Source organism: Rhinoraja longicauda, chromosome 13 (genome assembly GCF_053455715.1).
Source record: "Rhinoraja longicauda isolate Sanriku21f chromosome 13, sRhiLon1.1, whole genome shotgun sequence".
Lineage (NCBI taxonomy): Eukaryota > Metazoa > Chordata > Chondrichthyes > Rajiformes > Arhynchobatidae > Rhinoraja > Rhinoraja longicauda.
The window spans coordinates 24,139,661-24,161,481 of record NC_135965.1 but is presented as its reverse complement, the minus strand read 5'-3'; the positions used below and the strand labels follow the sequence as shown (position 1 = coordinate 24,161,481).

At 47.5% G+C, this 21,821-nt stretch overlaps 1 protein-coding gene across 4 annotated transcripts in view; it reads left to right on the top strand.

Annotated features, from left to right (window-relative positions):
- Positions 1-21,821, top strand: part of lpp (LIM domain containing preferred translocation partner in lipoma) — a 151,125-nt gene that overhangs the window by 46,032 nt on the left and 83,272 nt on the right. For all 4 annotated transcript variants that reach the window (XM_078410592.1, XM_078410595.1, XM_078410593.1 and 1 more), the window contains one exon: positions 14,780-14,995. In XM_078410592.1, the coding sequence (XP_078266718.1) occupies positions 14,791-14,995 (205 nt within the window). In that variant the 5' untranslated portion in view covers positions 14,780-14,790. The remainder of the gene's footprint in view (positions 1-14,779; positions 14,996-21,821) is intronic.

Genomic DNA, 21,821 nt, shown 5'->3' with positions numbered 1-21,821 from the left:
AGGCAGGTGAGTTCATAACAGGAAGCTAAGACATGGCAGATATATTAAATCAACGTTTTGCATCTGGCTTCACCCTGGAGGACATTTCAAATATCCCTAAGATAACAGACGGGCTAATTTAAATTAAATGGAGGAACATAAAAAGCCCAATCATATGGGATAAAGCATGAGAGAAATGTGCAGGTCTAAAGGCAAACAACCTGCTGCTGCCGGAGTGTTAATGGAAGTCTGCAGATACTGGGCCCTTTGCGTGAAATCTTTCAAGCTTTCTAAAAGGCATTTGAGCAGGTGCCGCATAAGAGGCTGACGTTTACATTAAGAGCCCAAGGTATTGAAGAATGTCTTGTAAGCATGGATTGAAAACGGGTTGTCATATGGAAAACAGCTGGATTAATGGGACCTTTTTCAGGCTGGAGGGAGGTAACTAGTGGAATACGCAAGCATGGGTTCTTGGCCCCCCCATGGTGACGTGGAGATGAGAATAAAATGTAATGTCTCCAAGTTTGCCGATGATATGAAAATAGGTGAAAGTGCATGTTCTGATGAGGACATTGTGATTCTGCAACAGGATACAGATACCTTGAATGATTGGGCATAAACATGGCAAATGGCGTTAATGTCAATGTGTGTGAGCTCACCCTTTTTGGTGAGAGAAATCAAAAGGTGCATTACTATGTAACTGGAGGGAGATCGCAAGTGAGTAAAGTTCAGAGGGGTTGTGGTGTTCCAGCGCAGGAAGCACAAAAAGTTAGCAGGCACGTCCAACAAGTAGTTAAGAAGGCAAGCAGAAGCATGGGAAAAATGGAGAAGGAGTAGGCCCTCAGGCCTTTCACAAGCCTGCTCTTCATTTAATATGATCGTGGCTGATCTACACTGGCCTTTTCTGTATCATTCAAAGTCATTGTTATCCAGCATGGAAACAGGTCCTTCAGCCCAGCTCGTCAGTGCCAACCAAGATGCCTATTTCAGCTAGGAACATTGAAATTGTACTTGTCAGAATGTCTTTTAAACATTGTAATTGCATCTGCAAGGTACTATGGAGCACTTTGATTCCGAAAGGCACTTTAATAAGTACAAGTTCTTGTTCTCAGTCGATGCTCTGTTTGTTTTTCCATTCTGTTGGTACAATACTTCCCCATCTAAAGAGACTAGTTTCGTTAACATGATGAGCAAGGACTTGCATGGGACTTGACATTTGTTTGGTTGGTTAACGTTTTCTTATCTTAGACATATCACTTGCTTGTTTACTCACTCCTGTATAACATTGCAACAAATTAATCTGACAGATCACCAAGAGCCTTGTGCGTACAGTACAGCAGAGCTCTGATCATCTGCCCACTGATTACATGGAATCCCAATTGTTCAGGATCTGTCTCACTGGGTGATGAAGTGCTGCACACACTTTAAAAAAAGGGCCCTGTTTCTCATGCACATTGAAATCAACAGCCCCCATTTCATATGCTGCTTTGTAATTCACCAACATCCTGTTTCCAAAGCTCTTTTACACAAAACTGGGGCCATATTCCCCAACTCTCCTAAATCACTTGGGCTCTTTTCTCTCACTTCCTTGATATTCCCGTTTTTCGTGCTCTCTCATGGGAGCTGTATCTCCCGTACTGGCTTTTAACTTACAGGGCCTTCATTTCTGCATGCCTTTTAAATGTACATTTCCAAACTCCCTTTAAGCTCACTGTGCTTTTGTTTAAGGGCACGATTTCCTTCAATCCCTTTAAAAAAAAAGTTGTTCTTCTTCCTGCACTCCCTTGAAAAGAACTGGGGCCCCGTTTCCCGCAAACTGCCTTGTAAGATAAATTAGTTACTTCAGTCTGGCATTACCAAATTGCTGAGCTTGTGGGATGATTGGAATTTTACTGTACATCACTGTCCTCAGATCTGTAGGACGTTAACAAGCTGATAGGATAAGAGAACCAATGCCCGTGTGCAGGGAGCATCCAGGCTCTGATTACACTCAGTGAGGGCGGGTGGGCGAGCCGCGTCAGCTGACTGCTCAATACCAGACTGGCGACACACACGCTGCAGCCAGTACGCACCAGTGGTCGAGGGAGCGGGTCTTCAGGATAGTTGATGGGTACCAATCAAGTGACTGCTTTGTTTGGATGGAGTGGAGTTTCTGGTGTACAGCGTATCCTTCACACAAGTAGATGGCAGAATGGTAGGGATGACATGAGGTGAATCATTCAGTGTAGGTTATCCAGCCTCTGTACCTCTTTTATAGTCACTGTGTTTGACAGGTCAAAGAGTTTCTGATCTGTGGGAAGATGCTGCTGCTGGATGGCTTGGTGATGAGAATGTGATTTATTCCAAATTTGATTAGTTTATTGTCATGAACACCAGAGTGCAATAACATTTCTAGTTCAATTGAAGCTTACAAAGCAAACATTATTCAAGATGATGATAAATACAACAGTAAATACAATGACGAGTGCAGAACAGTAGAATGGGGTAAGATAAAAGTGTGATCTGAAGTGTGATCATGGAATGGGATTGAGAGCAGGGCTATAAGAAAGGAGTCTGATACCGGGGGAGAGGTGATAAACTGTTCTTCAGGCTGGATGTCTCGGCTTTCCTGTATCTTCTCCCAGAAGGTAGAAGAGAGAAAATGGAATGGCCAGGGTGGCAGCATCCTTGACAATACCTTCAGCCTTCCTGATTCCACACACCGTGACGATCGACTGGAAGGAAGTGAGGAGCCTGCGATGGACTGGGCTGTGTTCACCACTCTCTGCACGTTCAGGAGGTTGAGCAGATCGGTAGCCATACCAGGCTGAGATGCACCCCGTCAGAACATTTTATATCTGGAGAATTCTCGTGGACATGCCCTATCTTCTCAGACACCTAAGAAAGTAAATAACCTGATGCAATTTCTTGATCACCACATCAATTTGAAGGAACCAGGTTAAATTGGTGGTGAGGTGGCTGCCTAGGGGTCTACACTTGAAGGTGTCAACTCCCCGAGTTCTTTTGATTAATAACCAAAAAGATTATGACTGTCTACCGTTTCTATGCGCTCATGATTTTATATACTTCTATCAGGTCTCTCCTTAACCTCCGACATTCCAGAGAAAACAATCCAAATCAGTCCAACCTCGCCTTACAGCTGAAACCCTCTAATCCAAGCATCATCTTTGTAAACCTCCTCTGAACCCTCTCCAAAGCCTCCACATTCTGTAATGGGATGACCAGAACTATACATAATACTTCAAATGCAGCTTAACCAAAGTTTGATTAAACTGCAAAATGACTTCCTGATTCTTGTACTCCATGGCCCAACCAATAAAGGCAAGCATACCATTCATTTTCCTAGCCTTAAGGGTGCGGTTGTTTTTCTGACACCAGTGGACAAGGTTTCCCATCTCTTTCCTGAATGCCAAGAGTAGCATGTACTCCCTCACCTGCAGGAATATCATTGGTTGGCCGTTGTGTGCTGTGAATATTACTTACTGCTGACCAACCCAGGCCTCATTCATCCCCAGGTCTTGCTGCATGCAGGCATGGGTCTCATTCATCCCCAGGTGTTGCTGCATGCAGGCATGGGTCTCATTCATCCCCAGGTCTTGCTGCATGCAGGCATGGGTCTCATTCATTCCCAGGTCTTGCTGACTGCAGGCAGGAGTGGCCTAATTCTAGCCCAGGATTTGCTCCTTGCAGGCATGAATGGTCTCCTTCAGCCCCAGCTCTTGCTGCATGCAGACATGGGTCTCATTCTTACCCGGGGCATGCTGCATGCAAGCATGGGTGGGTGGTCTCATTCTTGCTCAGGTCTTGCAGCATACAGGGATGGGTGGATGGGCCCATTCTGGCCCGGGTCTTGCTGCGTGCAGACATGTGTGGGCTCATTTGCTGAGGAGACACAAGGAATTGCAGATGCTGGAATCCTGAGCAAAATGCATGCTGGAGCAACCCAGCTGGTCAGGCAGCATTTGTAGAAGGGATGGACAGACAACGTTTCAGGTTGGGACCCTTCAGACTGAAAATTGCAAATGGAATTGACCATTGTGTAATCATCAGCGAACATCCCTTCTATCCTTCTTCCGAACACATGATGGAGGAAAGGTCCTTGAAGAAGCAACTGAAGATGGCTAGATCCCGATATGATAGCTCATGTACATGCCAACACACACATGTATCCGTAGCCCACCACCTCTGTTGTTCATAGATATGGGCGGAGAAATGGCAGATGGAGTTTAATCTGAGCAATTGTGATGTGTTGCACTTTGGGAGGTTGAATGTACGGGGAAAGTATATAGTTAATGTCAGGAAACAGTTAACAGTATCTTGTGCTCCAATTACATAGCTCCCTGAAAGTGGCAACACAAGTAGATAGAGTGGTAAAGAAGGCACATGGTATGCTTGCCTTTATCAGTCAGGCAACTGAATACAAGAATCAGGAAGTCAGTTTGCAGCTTAATCAAATTTTGGTTAGGCTGCATTTGGAGTATTGTGTAAAATTCTGGTCTCCCCAATAAAGCATATAGAGGCTTTGGATTAGAGAGTATTAGCTGCAAGGAGAGGTTGAACAGACTTTGATTGTTTTCTCTGGAACGTTGGAGATTGAGGGGAAACCTGATAGAAGTATATAAAAGGATGAGAGGCATAGATAGGGTAGACAATCAGTATCTTTTTTCCAGGGTGGAAATGTCCAACACTAGAGGGCATAGGTCTTAGGGCGTAGATGTAACAAGTAGAATGGGTAAGGGAGCGCCAGTGGATGTGGTGTATCTGGACTTTCAAAAAGCCTTTGACAAGGTCCCACACAGATTAGTGTGCAAAATTAGAGCACATGGTATTGGGGGTAGCACATGGTATTGGTACTGACATAGATAGAAAACTGGAAGCAAAGAGTAGGAATTAACGGGTCCTTTTCAGAATGCCAGTCAGTGACTAGTGGGGTGCCGCAAGGCTCGGTGCTGGGACCCCAGTTGTTTACAATATATATTAACGATTTGGACGAGGGAATTAAATGTAATATCTCTAAGTTTGCAGATGACAAGTTTGCGGGTGGCAGTGTGAGTTGCGAGGAGGATACTATTAGGCTGCAGGGTGACTTGGGTAGATTGGGTGAGTAGGCAGAAGCATGGCAGATGCAGTATAATGTGGATAAATGTGAGGTTACTTTGGTGGCAAGAACAGTAAGGCAGATTATTATCTGAATGGTGTCAGATTAGAAGGGGAGGTGCAATGCAGGTACAGCAGGCAATGAAGAAAGCTAATGGCATGTTGGCCTTCATTGCGAAAGGAATTGAGTTTAGGAGCAAGGAAGTCCTACTGCAGTTGTACAGGGCCCTGGTGAGACTGCACCAGGAGTATTGTGTGCAATTTTGGTCTCCTAATTTGAGGAAGGGCATTATTGCTATTGAGGGAGTGCAGCGTAGGTTCACCAGGTTAATTCCCGGGATGGCGGGACTGACATATGATGAAAGAATGGGTCGACTGGACTTGTATTTGCTGGAATTTAGAAGGAGAGGGGATCTTATAGAAACATAAAATTCTTAGTGGATTGGACAGGGTAGATGCAGGAAAATGTTCCCGATGTTGGGGGAGTCCGGAACCAGGGGTCACAGTTTAAGAATAAGGGGTAGGCCATTTAAGACTGAGATGAGGAAAAACATTTTCACCCAGAGAGTTGTGAATCTGTGGAATTCTCTGCCACAGAAGGCAGTGGAGGCCAATTCACTGGATGTTTTCATGAGAGAGTTAGATTTAGCTTAGGGCTAAGGGAATCAAGGGAAATGGGGAAAAAGCCGGAACGGGGTACTGATTTTGGTGGATCAGCCATGATCATATTGAATGGTGCTGGCTTGAAGGGTCAAATGACCTACTCCTGCACCTATTTTCTATAGGTTTAAGGTCACAGTGGGAACGTTTGAAGGAGATGTTTGGAGCAATTTTTTTTTACATAGATTAGTAAGTGCGTGGAACACACAACACACTGCCAGAGATGGTGGTTGAGGTAGATACAATAGTTAATTTAAGATCTTTTAGATAGTTACATGAATATGCAGGGATAGAGGGATATGTATCAGGTGCAGGCAGAGGCAATTATGTTTGGCATGGACATTAGACAATAGACAATAGGTGCAGGAGTAGGCCATTTGGCCCTTCGAGCCAGCACCGCCATTCAATGTGATCATGGCTGATCATTCTCAATCAGTACCCGGTTCCTGCCTTCTCCCCATACCCATTGTCAGCTGAAGGCCCAGTTCCAGGGCTGTACTATTCTATATGTTCGATGTCCTTGGCTGATGAGGAGGAGCCATAGGTGTTAGCCTTTAGCAGCACCCATGTCCCAGTAATGACTAAAGCTAACACAGCAGTGAGACACAGGTGCTGCAAGCAGTGATTCACAGCTGACTGGTTAGCCAAGTTAAAAAGAGATTCTTATCTAAAAACACATTTGGTGATTTTGAGGAATAAGTTTAAGTTTGCAAGGGGAGTATGTTGATGCTTGCTGCAGCTTTGGTCTTGGCGTGGGCTGAAGATGGTTGAAAACATTTGATGATTAGTAGTGAATGATGCAGATTTCATCTCTAGCGCGACCTATTTATCGACTGGAAATGGTGCAGTCATGACAACCCACTGATCGTTCTACTTGAGCATTATTAGTAGAATTTTTAACTCCTGATATTGTTTGTTTTGAAAGTAGCAGTGAGGAGGGCAGTTTGTGCACTTGCTTTCCAGAGCAGCAATGTTTCTTAAAAGTTTCCAAAATTGACGCATTTTTTGAAAGTGAAAAACAGAATGATGTGGGAGAGCAGGTTTGGTGTGTGGGTGCTATGAGATCGAGAGATACTTCACTGAATGCTGACCAACAAACGGAAACTAATCATATTCCTGTTCTGCTTTGTCACTTCTGCCAGTTTCTCAGTCTCTTTTTTTTAAACAAGTTTCTTTTCACCATTGCTTATTTCTTTCAGCAACTTTAAACTGCAATTACTTAATGCCTTTAAGATGCCCCAAGGCACTTTATGAAAAGAATTGTGAGAAAGAATGTGACTTGGCTACCTAAATATTAAGGCTGATGAGTGCAAAGATCTTGCCTGGAGGGAAATGAGGTGATAGGGAAGGTGTAGGACTGGATAGAGCTTTGGGGGTAGGGGTAGATGAGACTGAACAACATTTGGAAACAAATGAAAATCTGAGAATTGGGTATTTACAGCATTGCACGCAGGAGTGAGTTTCAGTATGAAACCATAGTTTAATAAATAAAGATTAACCAAATATTGCTATGGACTCCAAGAAGAGCAGAAATGGAGGTGGAAGGGGAGAAAGCTGTGTTAAGTGTACAGTTGCAGATAAATGTCTCGTGGAAAGCGGGTGGTTAGGGATACAGATGCATTGCATGTGTGAAGGGTGATTGCTATCTTCACACCGTGGAAGTCAGAAAGGTCAGAGACTGGTGCTTCACCTACACACCGTTTCGAATAGGAAGAACTCAGTAAACAATGGTTGAGTCGGTCACAACCAAATTCATGACAACTTTGAAGATAATCAACTTCCCTGCTTGCAACATTCACACTTACAGTAAATTATAGAAATGAAGAAATATTTCATTGACTTTCTCGAAAATCTAAAAATCCACAGACCAGTCTGAATAAAATTGAAACTAGAGGAAGCTCCCTTTTACTTTTGTGGTTTGCGAAAGATGAATTTCACTCAGATCAAAACTGGTGAATTTGGAGATGTGAAGATTGTGTGGTTTTATCAGAAATTCCCAATTCCAATCATCATCTGCGCATGTCCAATGATGGTATTCTTCTCAGTTACCTGCAGTTTGGAGCAAGTAGGAACATCTTCCCCTCGGCACCGACATCGCTGTGGGCAGTCATGTCATGACTGGAGCTATCTAACGTGGTGCCAAGCTGTCGGTTTCACTCTGTATGGTGGGAGATCACAATTACCTCTTGTAGTTTTGGGTCAAATACAGGCTTAAAAATCATCTGTAGGTTTCAGAAAACATACATCAGTACAGCATAGGAACAGGTCTGCCATGTCAGCTGACCATGATGTGATCTAAACTAATCCTCTGATAGTCCAAGGGACAAAGTGCTCCAATCAAACTCAACTGCTTCAACTTTTATCACATTGTCTCACTTATTATTTTCGATAACAAGGATGCTCCTTCTGTATTCTAACCATTGGGAAGAACAGCCCCACCTTTTACCACCTCTCCTGACACCTTCACTGTCTCTAATTTGTGTAAAACCTGGTTATAAGAAGTTAAAAGTCAAGGACAGACAGTGTTATACCTTTGTAAACCAGTGTTATATCCAGTACAAAATCCTCCTCATGACCTACAAAGCCCTCCATAACCTGGCCCCATCCTACCTGACTGACCTCCTCCACAGACACACTCCCACCCGTACCCTCCGCTCTGCTGCGGCTAACCTCCTGTCCCCCCCCATCCGGACCAAACTCAGATCCTGGGGGGACAGGGCTTTCTCCATCGCTGCTCCCACCCTCTGGAACTCACTACCTCAGACCATCAGAGACTCCTCCTCACTCACCACATTCAAAACATCACTGAAGTCTCACCTGTTCAGCACTGCCTTCAACCACTGACCGTCACCTCACCTTATTTTTCCTTTTCTGTTCGTTTACTTATTTATCTTTTTTTTTCTTCTATGTTTTAGTAAACCCTGTAAAGCGTCTTTGAGTGTTTAGAAAAGCGCTATACAAATGTAATGCATTATTATTATTATTATTAAAGAAGACAATCGGGACAAACCAGGAAGTTACTGTGCTGAGGGGTCTGAGCCATGTTTTGTCAGCTCTCGGAGTGAGGAGGAGCTGCACTGTGTACCTTACCTGTTTTATTGCAGCCAGGCCAACAAAATCTAAATAAAATAGTTAAATAGAGGTGTTATTCAGGATGTCCACTGCTCCACACTGTGCACTGTCCTCTGTCCCTGGACTCCAGCGAGCCTGTGCTCCCTCTGCAGGAATGTCACAGGCGAGGGGAAGGTAGTTAATATGGATGGACATCCCTGCCTGCTGCTTGCAAAGGCCACTTTGGTTTGGCCACGGTGCAGACTGGTCTGTCCCCAGATCTGGCGGTCTCCTCAACAGCTGGGAAGACTGAATGGAGATGACCATATCTCAGACATGCAAATAACAACCAACTTGTGAGAAGTATGGCTATTTCCTGCCTTTGTAGCTGAAGGTAAAATCCCGGCTGAGAAAGTACGTTGTCAGCTCTCAACATAAGACCATAAGGCATAGGACCAGAATTAGGCCATTTGGCCCATCGAGTCTGCTCCGCCATTCGATCATGGCTGATCTATTTTTACCTCTCAACCCCATTCTCCTGCCTTCTCCCCGTAACTTTTGGCACCCTTACTAATCAAGAACCTATCAATCTCTGTTTTAAAACGTACCCAATGACTTGGCCTCTACAGCTGTCTGTGGCAATGAATTCCACAAGATTCACCGCCTTCAACATCTGGAGGATGCGCCACATACAGGTATCTCTGAGGGGAATCGCAGCCTTGGTACACGCGGCTGGCCGAGAGACACAGATCCACAGCAGATACCCAGTGTTTCCTCTTTCCCCAGAATAAATTGCCAAACTTCTTCTGCATGTAGGTGGCAAAAGCCATGATGGGACCAAAGTGACCAACTTTGATAAGGTCGCATTTGGAGTATATGATGTGTTCAATTTTGGTCATCCTGCTGTAGGAAGGATGCCGAAAAACAAGGAACTGCAGGTGCCAGTTTATAAAAAAAGACAAAGTGCTGTCGTAATCCAGCAGGTCAGGCAGCATGTCTGGAGAACATGGATAGGTGACATTTCATACTGAAGAAGGGTCCTGACCCAAAATATCTGTCCAGGTTCTCCAGAGATGCTGCCTGACCCGCTGAGTTACTCCAGCACTTTGTGTCTTTTTTATGGGAAGGATGTCATTAAGCTGAAAAGAGTGCAGAGAAGATTTATGTGGATGTTGCCAGGACTTGAGGGCCTGAGCTGTTGGAAGAGGTTGAGCAGGCTATGACTTCATTCCCTTGGAGCACAGGAGGCTGAAGAGTGATCTTATACTCATGAGGGGATACCATAGATAATGGTGAATGCACAGAGTTTGTTACCCAGAGTCGGGGGATTTGGAACAAGCAGACTTGGATTTAATGTGAGAGGGGAAGAATTTAATAGGAACCTGAGGGGCAACCTTTTCACACAGTAGGTGGTCAGTATATGGAATAGGCAACTAGAAGAGGTAGTTGGGGCATGTACAGTAACAACATTTAAAAGCCACACAGGTACATGGTTAGGAAAGGTTTAGAGGAATGTGGGCCAAATGCGGGCAAATGGGACGAGCTTAGATGAGGCGTCTTCGTCGACATGGGTGTGTTGGGCCGAAGGATCTGTTTCCGTGCTGTATGATTAACTGGTAGCAAAACATGGAGGCTACCAGCTGGTTTGTAGCCACTGGTCACCTGTCATGCCTCCCAGCACCCTAGCTGAGCCATGGCGTTTTCCTCAACTCCCACCAGCATGCTGCAAGGATTACCAGGCAGGGCCAGGGTAAACATCCAGATGGAGGAGGTCCACAAAGATGGGCCCACCTCCACCGCAGGGAGATAAACTGTAATGTCCTTCACAATATCGCCGGGATTCTTGGACGTTGTCTGGTGTTCCCTGTGTAGGACAGGGTGGAAAGACCTGCTGTTACTTACACGCTCTCCGCAGACCTGTGACTGTGAGTGTATGTGGGAGAGTGGTGAGGGAGGTTTACTCGGTGTTGAGCCAGTGCAGGGGCAGGTTTATTAAGGTGCATCGGGATATGAAATGTTGAACTCTGTGACTGAAGCTGGGTGGAGCGAGTGAGGCTTGTGTTGCTGGGCGGGGCGGCAGGAATCTTTTGATTGAATTTCAGCCTTGCTGCTATCAGCTCTTGTGTTTATAATTGCCAGGAACCGAATGAACTCTTTTGCACTTAATCCAGATATTTAAAGTAGCAACCTTTATCTGCAATCACTGATGTATGATTTTAAATTGCTTGTCGGTAGATGATCCACCATTTCCTCAATAAAATAAACTCTAGTGAAGTATTGCCTTGGGGCCGCTCCCTCCTGCAGCCCCCCTCCCCGTATCAATAAGCAAACCAACCAGTGTCTTTTCCAGTCTTCTTTGCAGCTTGGGCCTCTCAGCCGCTCTAACCGAGGGCAAATACAGAGCAAGATCAAAGGTTGGTGCAGGGTATGAAGTGAGGTGTTACTCTACTTGTCTCCAGGAGCCCTCTCTCATAAACCTAGGGCTTTATGTCCTATTGCAGAACCCTTAGGAATAAACACATTTATTTCTCAGGTGCATGGCATGTCCTAAAGGGCTTTATTGATGTTGAAATGTGGTCACTGTTGTGGAAAACACATTCACGCACATGTGAGATTGAAGTGTAAGAGGGAGTGTGTTGCACAGCATCAGGAGCAGGAACCACATAGCCCTCACGCCTTTTATGAGATCATGACTGATCTGTCTGTAACTTCATTTCCGACTCCCGTGTACCCTATAACCTTTTCCGCTGTTTCCATTAATATAAGTGTGTCCCTCTACTCCAATCTTATTGAATGTCCAATCCATCAAAAAGCCTCCTGTTTCCCTGTGAGCCTTGTCTAACTTTATGCTTACTGCCCAAAGCACAGAATGCTTCCTGTCACCTGCAAATGTGGCTTCTTCGACACCAGTGAAAATGCTCCACATCTCTGCAGCATCTGTGCTGTGAAACTGTTAGCATTTCACATCATGACTCTTCATCAGAACTTGGAACCATTAGACACAAAATTGCAGATGCTGGAATCACGAGCAAAGTGCTGCAGGAACTCAGCAGGTCAGGCAGCAGCTGTGGAGTAAATGGATAGGTGATGTTTCAGGACTAGAACAGTCCCTACCCGAAATATTCTCTGTCCATTCCCTCTATAACAGTAACTACATTTCAACGCGCCTGACCCACTGAATTCCTCCAGCACTTTGTTTTTAGGAAATATCAGAGATAAAGTAAATTTTAAGTCATTGACTTGAAACATTACCTCTTCTTTTTCACAGATGCTGCCAAACCTGAGTATTTTCACCATTTTCTATTTTAATTCACATTTCCAGCACCTGTATTTTGTTTTGGGGTGTGTTTTTTCATGCCTTCTTTAGCAGTCTCCCGAGCTTCATTCCCATCTCCTCAACATCCTTGATGCTTGTACCCTCTCTTCGCCATTCCTCGCCCCATCCCTCGCCCCATCCTCCAATGGTTTCTAGTTCAGTTCCAAATTGCAGCCTCCCGTCCTCTGCACCCATATCGTGTCAATGTGAGGGGTAAAATAGGTACTCTTTACAATCTTCAGTTTGGTGACTTCTCCCTGGCTTCAGCTTTGCTGAAGTTGCTTTTTGAGAACCAAGGTTCTTTATAAAAAAAATCCCGACTCTGGAGAAATATATTTGTGCCGCAGTGAAAAAATGCCTTTATGTTCATATTCTTGTGCACATTGTGAAATTCCTCATACAAAAAACCTCATACAGAAATCTCGGCCATTCCTGGAATGGGAGGAGAGAGGAAGTGGGGGGGGAGAGTGCAGAAATGGGGTGAACGGTGGGAGAAGCTGTCGGGAAGTGGGAATTGGGGGTGATGTAGGCAGTCAGAGAGAGGGGGCAAGATATGAGGCTTTGGGGGAGAGGAGCATTGTGAATGCGTGGTTCATCACTTGGCGTTGTTTGTGGTGTGAATGTTACTGACCCACGACCATATCTTGCTGCATCAGGTATGGACTGTTTCATTAGCTGAGAAGTTGCAAATGTAGTTGAGTTTTGTGTAGTCATCGGCAAAAGTCCCACTTCTGGTCTTATGCTGGAAGGAAGATCTTGATGAAGATAGTTAGGCTTTGGACACCACACTGTTTGAGAAACTCCTGTAATGATTTCCATGCACTGGGCTGATTGCCCTCGACAGCCATCACCCTTGTCTAAGTACGATTCCAACCATTGCCTTTCTCATGATATCAGTTTTACCACAGCTCATAGGAGCACATGATAGTAGGAGACGTGGGGCACTTGGTCCCTCAAACCTATACTGCCACTCAGCATGTTCATGGCCTCAACTCCTCTGTGCCAGTTCCATTTGTCTCTCAATTTCTCTCAATGTAATGCTATCTGCAATGTAATACTATCTGCTCATTGATATTAGTGATGGATGATCATTTTCCTGATGACACTGGAGAGAGAGAGAGCTTGCTACTCGTTGTAGTAGTGTGGTGGGATCTTGTACATGTGCTGGAGAGGATCGATTTGGCTTGGTTTGAGCCAAAGTGATAACTTATCCCACAATGGAGCTGTGCTGTGGGACCAGAGTCCCACCAGAGTGTCGGCCTGGTTTTGTCTTCCAACCTCTCGAGTGGGCATTGAACCCACAACCTTGATATCTTGCACACTCTACTGCAGATGAACAGCCAGCTGGGTCCATGTCAGGTTCAACCAGTTGTGGGACCCGAGAGAAAAGTGGAACTGAGAAGTGATGCAAGGTGCCAAGTGCGTCAATGCTGGCTCACTAACACGTGCTGCATCTGTTCCCCACCATGCAACGTCACCAAACTGACAGCAGCCTCCCATCATGGTGCTGATGCAATGCCTCTGTTCAGAGTGAGGTAGCAGGAAAACATCCTGAAAGCTACTGCCAATCCCCAGTGGTATCAAGGCCACTGGCCAATAATTAGACCGCTTCATACCGAGTCCTGGACAGCCCTTGTCTATTCACCCAACTACTTTAATGAGCCAGTTGATTTTTACAGCAATCTGGCAAGTTTTTATGGATATTTTTCTTACGTCAGTTCTAACATTTCACAACCTGTCCAGTGGGATTTGAGCTCATTACCTCTGTTGTTAACATACCTCAGTAATCTCCATTACAGGACCCTGCTCAGATTCAGATCACATTAGCTTATTGTCACATGCACCAGGGTGCAGTCAAATTCCTTGTTCACATGAAGCTCGGAGTAAACAGTGTACATGGTGATGATAGATACAACAAAATAATACAATGGTGAAAACCACTGGATGGTACATCAGTGTGTGCCACATTCTCCTTCCCCCTCCTTCCTTGTACTCCTGTCTCCTCCCTCACTTACCCTCTCCCTCAGTTACCCGTCCACACCCTCCCTGATTGTCTATTATCCATTCCCTTATTTATTGCCCCTCTGCTTTCCTCCCTCCCTCCCTCCCTCATACCTATCCTACCCTCTCCCCTACCCTCTACTCCTACCCTCACTCATACTCTCATACACCTCACACATCCCCTCACAAATACCCTCAACACCTTCCCACATGCCCTCACATCCCCTTCCACGTACCCTCACAAATCTTCACATAATCCTTTCTGCAATCCCTCCCAGAGGGAATTATCATTCCTTCCCTCAGTCATTCCTTCCCACATGGTCACCTGCTCATTGCTGACCCCCACACCAGCTACACGTGCTGTTCAATCATTCTGCTTCTTCCCACACTTGCTGTTCAATCATCCTGCCCTCTGCAGAGATGCATTAATGAACAAGGTGATGGATAAGTGCCCTGACGGATGTAGGAGTGGGGGACCACAGCATGGAGTCATGGAAGGAAGATTGCTGGCGAGGCAGGGAGGAGTGGGTTATGGGTTGGTTTAGTTGCATGGTTGTGAACTGATACTCATTGATCCTGATGTTTTGTAGGGCACAGCGAGCTGATCATTGAGCATCACCGTGGTCCTGGCCCATTGCAAATACTTTCTGACCAACTGGCCCTTGTGTTTTCCAGATTTTGAAGCCATGTCCAACCCAAGCTGGCTGCTGCCAAGTGGCATTGATAACTCTGTGCCTGCCAGGATGGAGACCATGACTTCGATCACCAACCCCAGTATCTCCGTTTCAACTCAACAAACCCCCAAGAAATGTGCACCTGTGGTTGCTCCAAAACCCAAGTACAACCCTTACAAGCAGAACGGGCAGCCTGTGGTCCACATGGTCACTGAAGGTAGGTTCAGCTCCGACCCAAGCCACCCCCTACTACAGCGGTGGACGTACAGTACATAACACTCGTGTGCAGGAGTAGTGCATTACAAAAGAGGTGATATTAGAGGTCTTTGGCCTGTCAGAAGGTGGGGGGTGAATCGCCATCTTGTGTGAGGGGTGGGGATGGGAGTTTGGTGTTTTTGTGGGTGGGTCTTAACACTGTTTTCCCCCAGTCTTGTTTCCACTCACTTTCTTCATTCAGTCTCATGACCGCCGCTGATGGTCCACCCACTCTCCTCTTCCCCCTCACTCTCCCCTTCCCCCTCACTCTCCCGTTCCTCCTGACTCTGTTGTCACCCTCACTTTCTCATCACCCTCACTCTCGTTTCCTCAGTTTCTTGTCTCCCACCCCAGGTTTCATACACCCATTCACATGCCCCCACTCTTACCCTCTCATGCTCTCCTTCCCTTCCCCTCTTCTTTCCCACTCTCTTTACTTTCTCCATCCCATCCTCTCCCACGCCCCTTCTCTAATCCCCACCTCGGCCTGGCTCCGTTTTCTCTTTCTCTCACCCTCTCCTTTCCTCTCCGTCTCTCTTCACTCTCTCTCCCCACCTTCCATCTGCAGGCAGCTCTCTCTCTCTGTAGCCAGTGTCACTGTGACTCGCCGTGCACCTGTTTAATATTAGATAATGGACGCTCCCTCAGCAACCATCCGTGACCTGTTGGTGTTATGATTAACAATTTAAATCAAAACCCAAGGATAAAGTCTTGCAGGGTTCAGACCTGAGACACTCTGCCGTGCACATTCCTGCTACGTGTGTTACTGGCCGCTGTTGCCAGGCATGGCAACACCAGCCTTGGCTTCCCACGGCTCCAGCCCAGCCAGGTCAAGGCAAGGAGCAAAGTAGCAGAGTGTTGGACCTGCATCACTCGCTCAGCCCACACCGATTTCAGGTGGCAGCTTCTGCTTGTATTTCCCGTTTGCTCAGGGTAAGTTCACAGAGGGCAAGTTCACCATTAAATGTTCAGATTGGATTATCCCTGAATGTCCAAAGGTGGAACTGCACACAGGAATACAGTAAACCCTTGTTATTACTGACCTCTTTATAACAGATGTGAAGAAGAGTCTCGACCGGAAACGTCACCCATTCCTTCTCTCCAGAGATGTTGCCTGTCCCGCTGAGTTACTCCAGCATTTTGTGTCTCCCTTCTTTATAACAGATTTCAGTTATAGCGGAAACCACGATAACAATACAGACTGTGAGTTACACTGCGGAGGCTAATAAAATTGACACGGCATTGAAATTGACACGGCATTGAAATTGACATGGTATTGAAATTGACAAGACATTGAAATTGACAGACAATCGCTTCGATGGACACTTAACTCCATTAAACAATGTAACAAACAGCCTTTAGTAGTTTTAGATGTTAAGGGCTTTGTACACTCTGCAGGTGAGTGACTTTGGAAGGAGAAAGGGTGTTAACGTTTGAGGTCAATGTCCTTTCACCCTGAACGCGGGGTGGGAGGCAGTTGGGCATGGGAATGTCACTTAGTGGGGTGGCAGTGACAGGGTTTCCTCACACCGCCACCCCAACGCCCCAGACCTCCCGATTTGCTCTCAAACTCTGAATGCGAGAATCAGCGGCAGGGGCAGCAGTTATTGCTGTTTCCCCAGCTGTGCTGTACAAGGTGATGCCGGGCAGCCTTCTTGGGCCGCTGTGCTCGTTGTGGTGAGGGAGGTCCCACTGGGCTCTCAGTGATGGTGCTCCAGGATTCTGACCCAGCGCCCAGGCAGTGACATCAATGGGGGACAAACCCTTACTCGGTTATAGTGGACAATCAGCAATAATGGACACCGTTAACCCCCCACCCCGCCGTACTCCGTTATAACAAGGGTTTAGTATATCCCACACTGCGCTCTGACCTGTCCATAACCCCACACTGCACTCTGACCTGTCCATAACCCCACACTGCACTCTGACCTGTCCATAACCCCACACTGCACTCTGACCTGTCCATAACCCCACACTGCACTCTGACCTGTCCATAACCCCACACTGCACTCTGACCTGTCCATAACCCCACACTGCGCTCTGACCTGTCCATAACCCCACACTGCGCTCTGACCTGTCCATAACCCCACACTGCACTCTGACCTGTTCTGGCCATAACCCAACACTGCACTCTGACTTGTCCAGGTTATAACCAACCCGACCCGATTCCAATTGGGTCAACCCAAAATGTTGCCTATCCATGTTCTCCAGGGATGCTGCTTGACCCGCTGAGTTACTCCAACACTGTGTGTCTTTCTTAACCAGCCTAAAGGTGCTAGGTGTCAAGTTGTTGTTACCCTCTCTAACCTCCTTGCCCTCTGTCCTTTATTTCCCTCCCTACCTCTACCTCATTGTCCTCTCCCTCCAGCCCTTTCCCTTCATTCATCCTTTGCCCCCCTGCTCCCCATTTCCGATCCATCTTCCCCCGATTCTGCCTCCACTCACTCCCTCCCTATTTTCATTCTCTTTCTCTTGTTCCTCCTCTCGCTCCCTTTTCCTGCTCTTCCCCAGACAATAGAGTGAACATTCTAGAACAATCCCTATTTTTAGTCCCATGCCTTTGTTTTGCACGTTGGTTGTTTCAGAGAGTCACCTAGCAACCTGCTGCCCAGCGTATGTGGTTGCCTAGCACTCAAGGATAGTGTTCTGCTCGGGGTGAGAGCTACCAACAGCAGCCGCACATCAACGCACTGATTTCTAAATGGATCATCAGATGGTTGAAAGCAGAACAACTCAAGAGATTAGTTCTTAATCAGGCAAATCAGTGACATCAAATGTCAGTACATTTGGTGCCTGGATCCGTTCCAGTAAACCCTTGCCTTTCTGCGGTCCTTCCATGGTGAAGGATGTCTCAGAGGATTTTATGGCAATGAACAGTCATTGTTGGAGGTGCCATCTTGTATGTAGCAAGTAGCCACAATGAGCAGATAACTGGAAAAAGTGGGGAGGGGTGGGGGTGGGGGAAATTGGTTGGTTAAACTAAGCAACCAACACCGTCCCCTTCCTCCACTTCCTCCCTCTCTTCCCTATGGCCCACCTGGATGTGCACCCATTTCTCCCACATTCCTGTGCCTACCTTCCCCTACCACCCCATCTACCTCTCCCCTCCCACCTACATCCCTTTCTTCAGCTTCACATTTCACGTCTCGTCACTCCTTATCTCACAGCTTTTTGTCTTTTCATCTCTGGCCTTTTGCCACCCATCTTCAAATCAAACCGCCCCCACTCCGTTCCTGTTTTCTCCCCCTACTACAATCAGTCTGAAGAAGGGTCTCGACCCGAAACGTCTCCAGACATGCTACCTGCCCTTCTGAGTTGGTCCGGCACTTTGTGTCTCTTATTGTAAAGCTGCAAATGCAGTTCCTTTTGTCTGCTCGTGTGGAGCCTGGTTGAGGGATCCATGTCACTGGGGGATCTCTGCCGCAGGTGTGGGGGGGGGGGGGGAGGGTGAGGGGAGCGGTGGGTTAAGTAGGGGAGGGGTGTGATGAGGGGGTGGGGTGATGTGGGGGTGGTGGGGTGAGGTGGGGTTGGTGGGGGTGGGGTGATGTGGGGGTGGTGGGGGTGGGGTGATGTGGTGGGGGTGGGGTGATGTGGTGGGGGTGGGGTGATGTGGGGGTGGGGTGAGGTGGGGTTGGTGGGGGTGGGGTGATGTGGGGTTGGTGGGGGTGGGGTGATGTGGGGGTGGGGTGAGGTGGGGTTGGTGGGGGTGGGGTGATGTGGGGGTGGTGGGGGTGGGGTGATGTGGGGGTGGTGGGATGGCGGGGTGGGTATGAGCAGCATAGACTGCTGTTTTTGCTTATCACCAAACACAAATTATTGCAAATTGAAATGACGTTTCTCTTGACTCAGGCGTTCATGTGTTTTCCAAACCTTTCCTGCAAGGTTTGTACATGATAATGAAGATGTGAAGCACGGGTAAAGCCGCAGCCTCACAGCACCAGGGTTGGGTTCAATCTAGATCTCCGGCACTGACTGTGTGGAGTTTACACATCCTCCTTGTGACCGTATGGGTTCCTCCGGGTGCTCCGGTTTCCTCCCACATCCCAAAGACACGGGCTGGTAGACCAACCAACCAGTTTAAGTTGCCCCCACACCCCCGAATCTTGGGGGTGGTGATGGGAAAATGGCAGAAGGGGCATGGGAGAAAATGAGAATATAGGATTGGATGTTTTGTGGTCAGTATTCCAAAGATTCACCATTGTCCATTGAAACCAACTAAACCATAAAAAGCATTGTCTTGGAGAATAACGTTTTCCACATCTGTCTTTGAGGAACAACCGCTTATTAAAGAGGCCCATTTGTGCCCCTGTCAACTTTGATACCTATTCTCCCACAAAAGGAAACAGCCTCTGCACATCCACTGATCCTCAAGTTATCTTCCAACGGACCCCGCTTCTCTGTAAACCCCAGCCATACTACAAGCTGTCCCTCCACCCTGCCCTCAATAGGCAACCCACCCACCAGGAGGTAATCTGGTAAACCTGCTCAGAATGGCTTCCAGCTTGAGTTGCTTCCTTCAGTAGGGAGACCAATACTGTAGCAGCACTCCTGCTGTGGTTTCACCAATACTGTACACAGCACTCCTGCTCTGGTTTCAACAATACCAGATGTTGCAGAAGTATAGCTTCCCCAATTTTATATTCACTTCCCTCACATTAAGCAATAACATTTTTTCAGCTTTCCTAAAAAATGCTGCACCTTATGCTGGCCTTTTGCAAAGGACACCCAGATCTGATCTCAGCTCTTTGCTATCTTCCAGTGTTAAAATAATATGACGCTATTGACATTTTCCCGCCAAAATAGGCGTTCATTTTTCCCATGTCTTGTGCCAGAACTCTGGCCACTCACCAAACTGACCTCTAGGAGTTTTCTTACGAGCTACTTTCCTACCTACCTGAAGCAATCAGGAAATTGAGAAAATTTACAATCCTTGCTCAAATCATTTAAATGTTGTAGGAAGTTGAGGCCCCAGCATTGGGTCCTGTGGTACACCACTGTTTGTATTTTGCCATTCCAAACAAGGCCCATTTGTGCCCCTGTCAACTCCCCTTGACCTACACAAATGTAGGATCTGGTTTGACTGGATGGCACGCAAACAAAGCTTTTCACTGTATTTCGGCACACATGACAATAATAAACTGAACTAAACTAACCCAACGTTTAATTGCGAATGTATTCTGATACCATAGTACAGACCATCTACTGGTGTCCTTGATCGCTTACTCACATGCTTCATGTCCAATTCAGTGCCCACTTCACCGAAACCCTGTGGGAGCGAAGCTGGTCTCCTTCTCTAGAAGCCTGCATGTGGCTTCAGAGCAGAGGCCTCTGAGCTGGTCAGTGAGAGTGGGCATTGTCAGTCAGTCAGTGGTTGCAGGCAGTGAATGGGCAGCGGGCAGCGGGCAGTGAATGGTCAGTGAGCAGTCAGTGGGCAGTGAATGGTTAGTGAGTAGGCAGTGAGAGTGTGTGGTCAATGGTCATTGAGTGGGAAATAGACAATAGACAATAGTGAGTGGGCAGTGAGTGGGCAATGAATGGTTAGTGAGTAGGCAGTGAGAGTGTGTGGTCAATGGTCATTGAGTGGGCAGTGAGTGGGCAGTGGGTAATGAGTGGGCAGTGAGTGGGCAGTGAATCATCAGTGGGCAGTGAGTGGTCAGTGGGTAGTGAGTGGTCAGTGGGCAGTGAGTGGTCGGTGGACAGTGAGTGGTCAGTGGGCAGTCAGTGGGCAGTGGGCAGTGAGTGGGCAGTGAGTGGTTAGTGAGTAGGCAGTGAGAGTGTGGTCAATGGTCATTGAGTGGGCAGTGAGTAGTCAGTGGGTAGTGAGTGGGCAGTGGGCAGTGAGTGGGCAGTGAGTGGGCAGTGAGTCATCAGTGGGCAGTGAGCGGTCAGTGGGCGGTAAGTGTGCAGTGCGAGTGTGTGATGAGTGAGCAGTGAGTGGCCAGCGGGTAGTGAGTGGCCAGTGGGCAGTGAGTGGCCAGCGGGTAGTGAGTGGCCAGTGGGCAGTGAGTGGGCAGTGAGTGGCCAGCGGGTAGTGAGTGGCCAGCGGGTAGTGAGTGGTCAGTGGGTGGTGAGTGGTCAGTGGGTAGTGAGTGGTCAGTGGGCAGTGAGTGGCCAGTGGGCAGTGAGTGGCCAGCGGGTAGTGAGTGGCCAGTGGGCAGTGAGTGGCCAGCGGGTAGTGAGTGGCCAGTGGGTGGTGAGTGGTCAGTGGTCAGTGGGCAGTGAGTGGTCAGTGGGCAGTGAGTGGTTAGTGAGTAGGTAGTGCGAGTGTGTGGTCAATGGTCATTGAGTGGGCAGTGAGTGGTCAGTGGGTAGTGAGTGGGCAGTGGGCAGTGAGTCATCAGTGGGCAGTGAGTGGTCAGTGGGCAGTGAGTGGCCAGCGGGCAGTGAGTGGCCAGTGGGCAGTGAGTGGCCAGCGGGCAGTGAGTGGCCAGCGGGCAGTGAGTGGCCAGTGGGCAGTGAGTGGCCAGCGGGCAGTGAGTGGCCAGCGGGCAGTGAGAGTGTGTGGTCAGTGGGCAGTGTGGGCCATAAGCAGTGGTCATTGAGTGGGCAGTGAATGGTCAGTGGGAAGTGAGTGGTCAGTGGGCATTGAGTAGGCAGTGGGCAGTGAGAGTGTGGTCAGTGGGTAGTGAGTGCACAGTGGGGCGAGTGGTCACTGCAGGGTGTTGGTCATTAAGAGTGTGGTCAGAGGGTGATACGTGGGCAGTATGTGGTCATTACGGGGTGTTGGTCAGTGGGGTGAGTCGTTTACCCTGCTGTCCTGGTGCTTGCTGCCCTAGTGCCCACTGTCC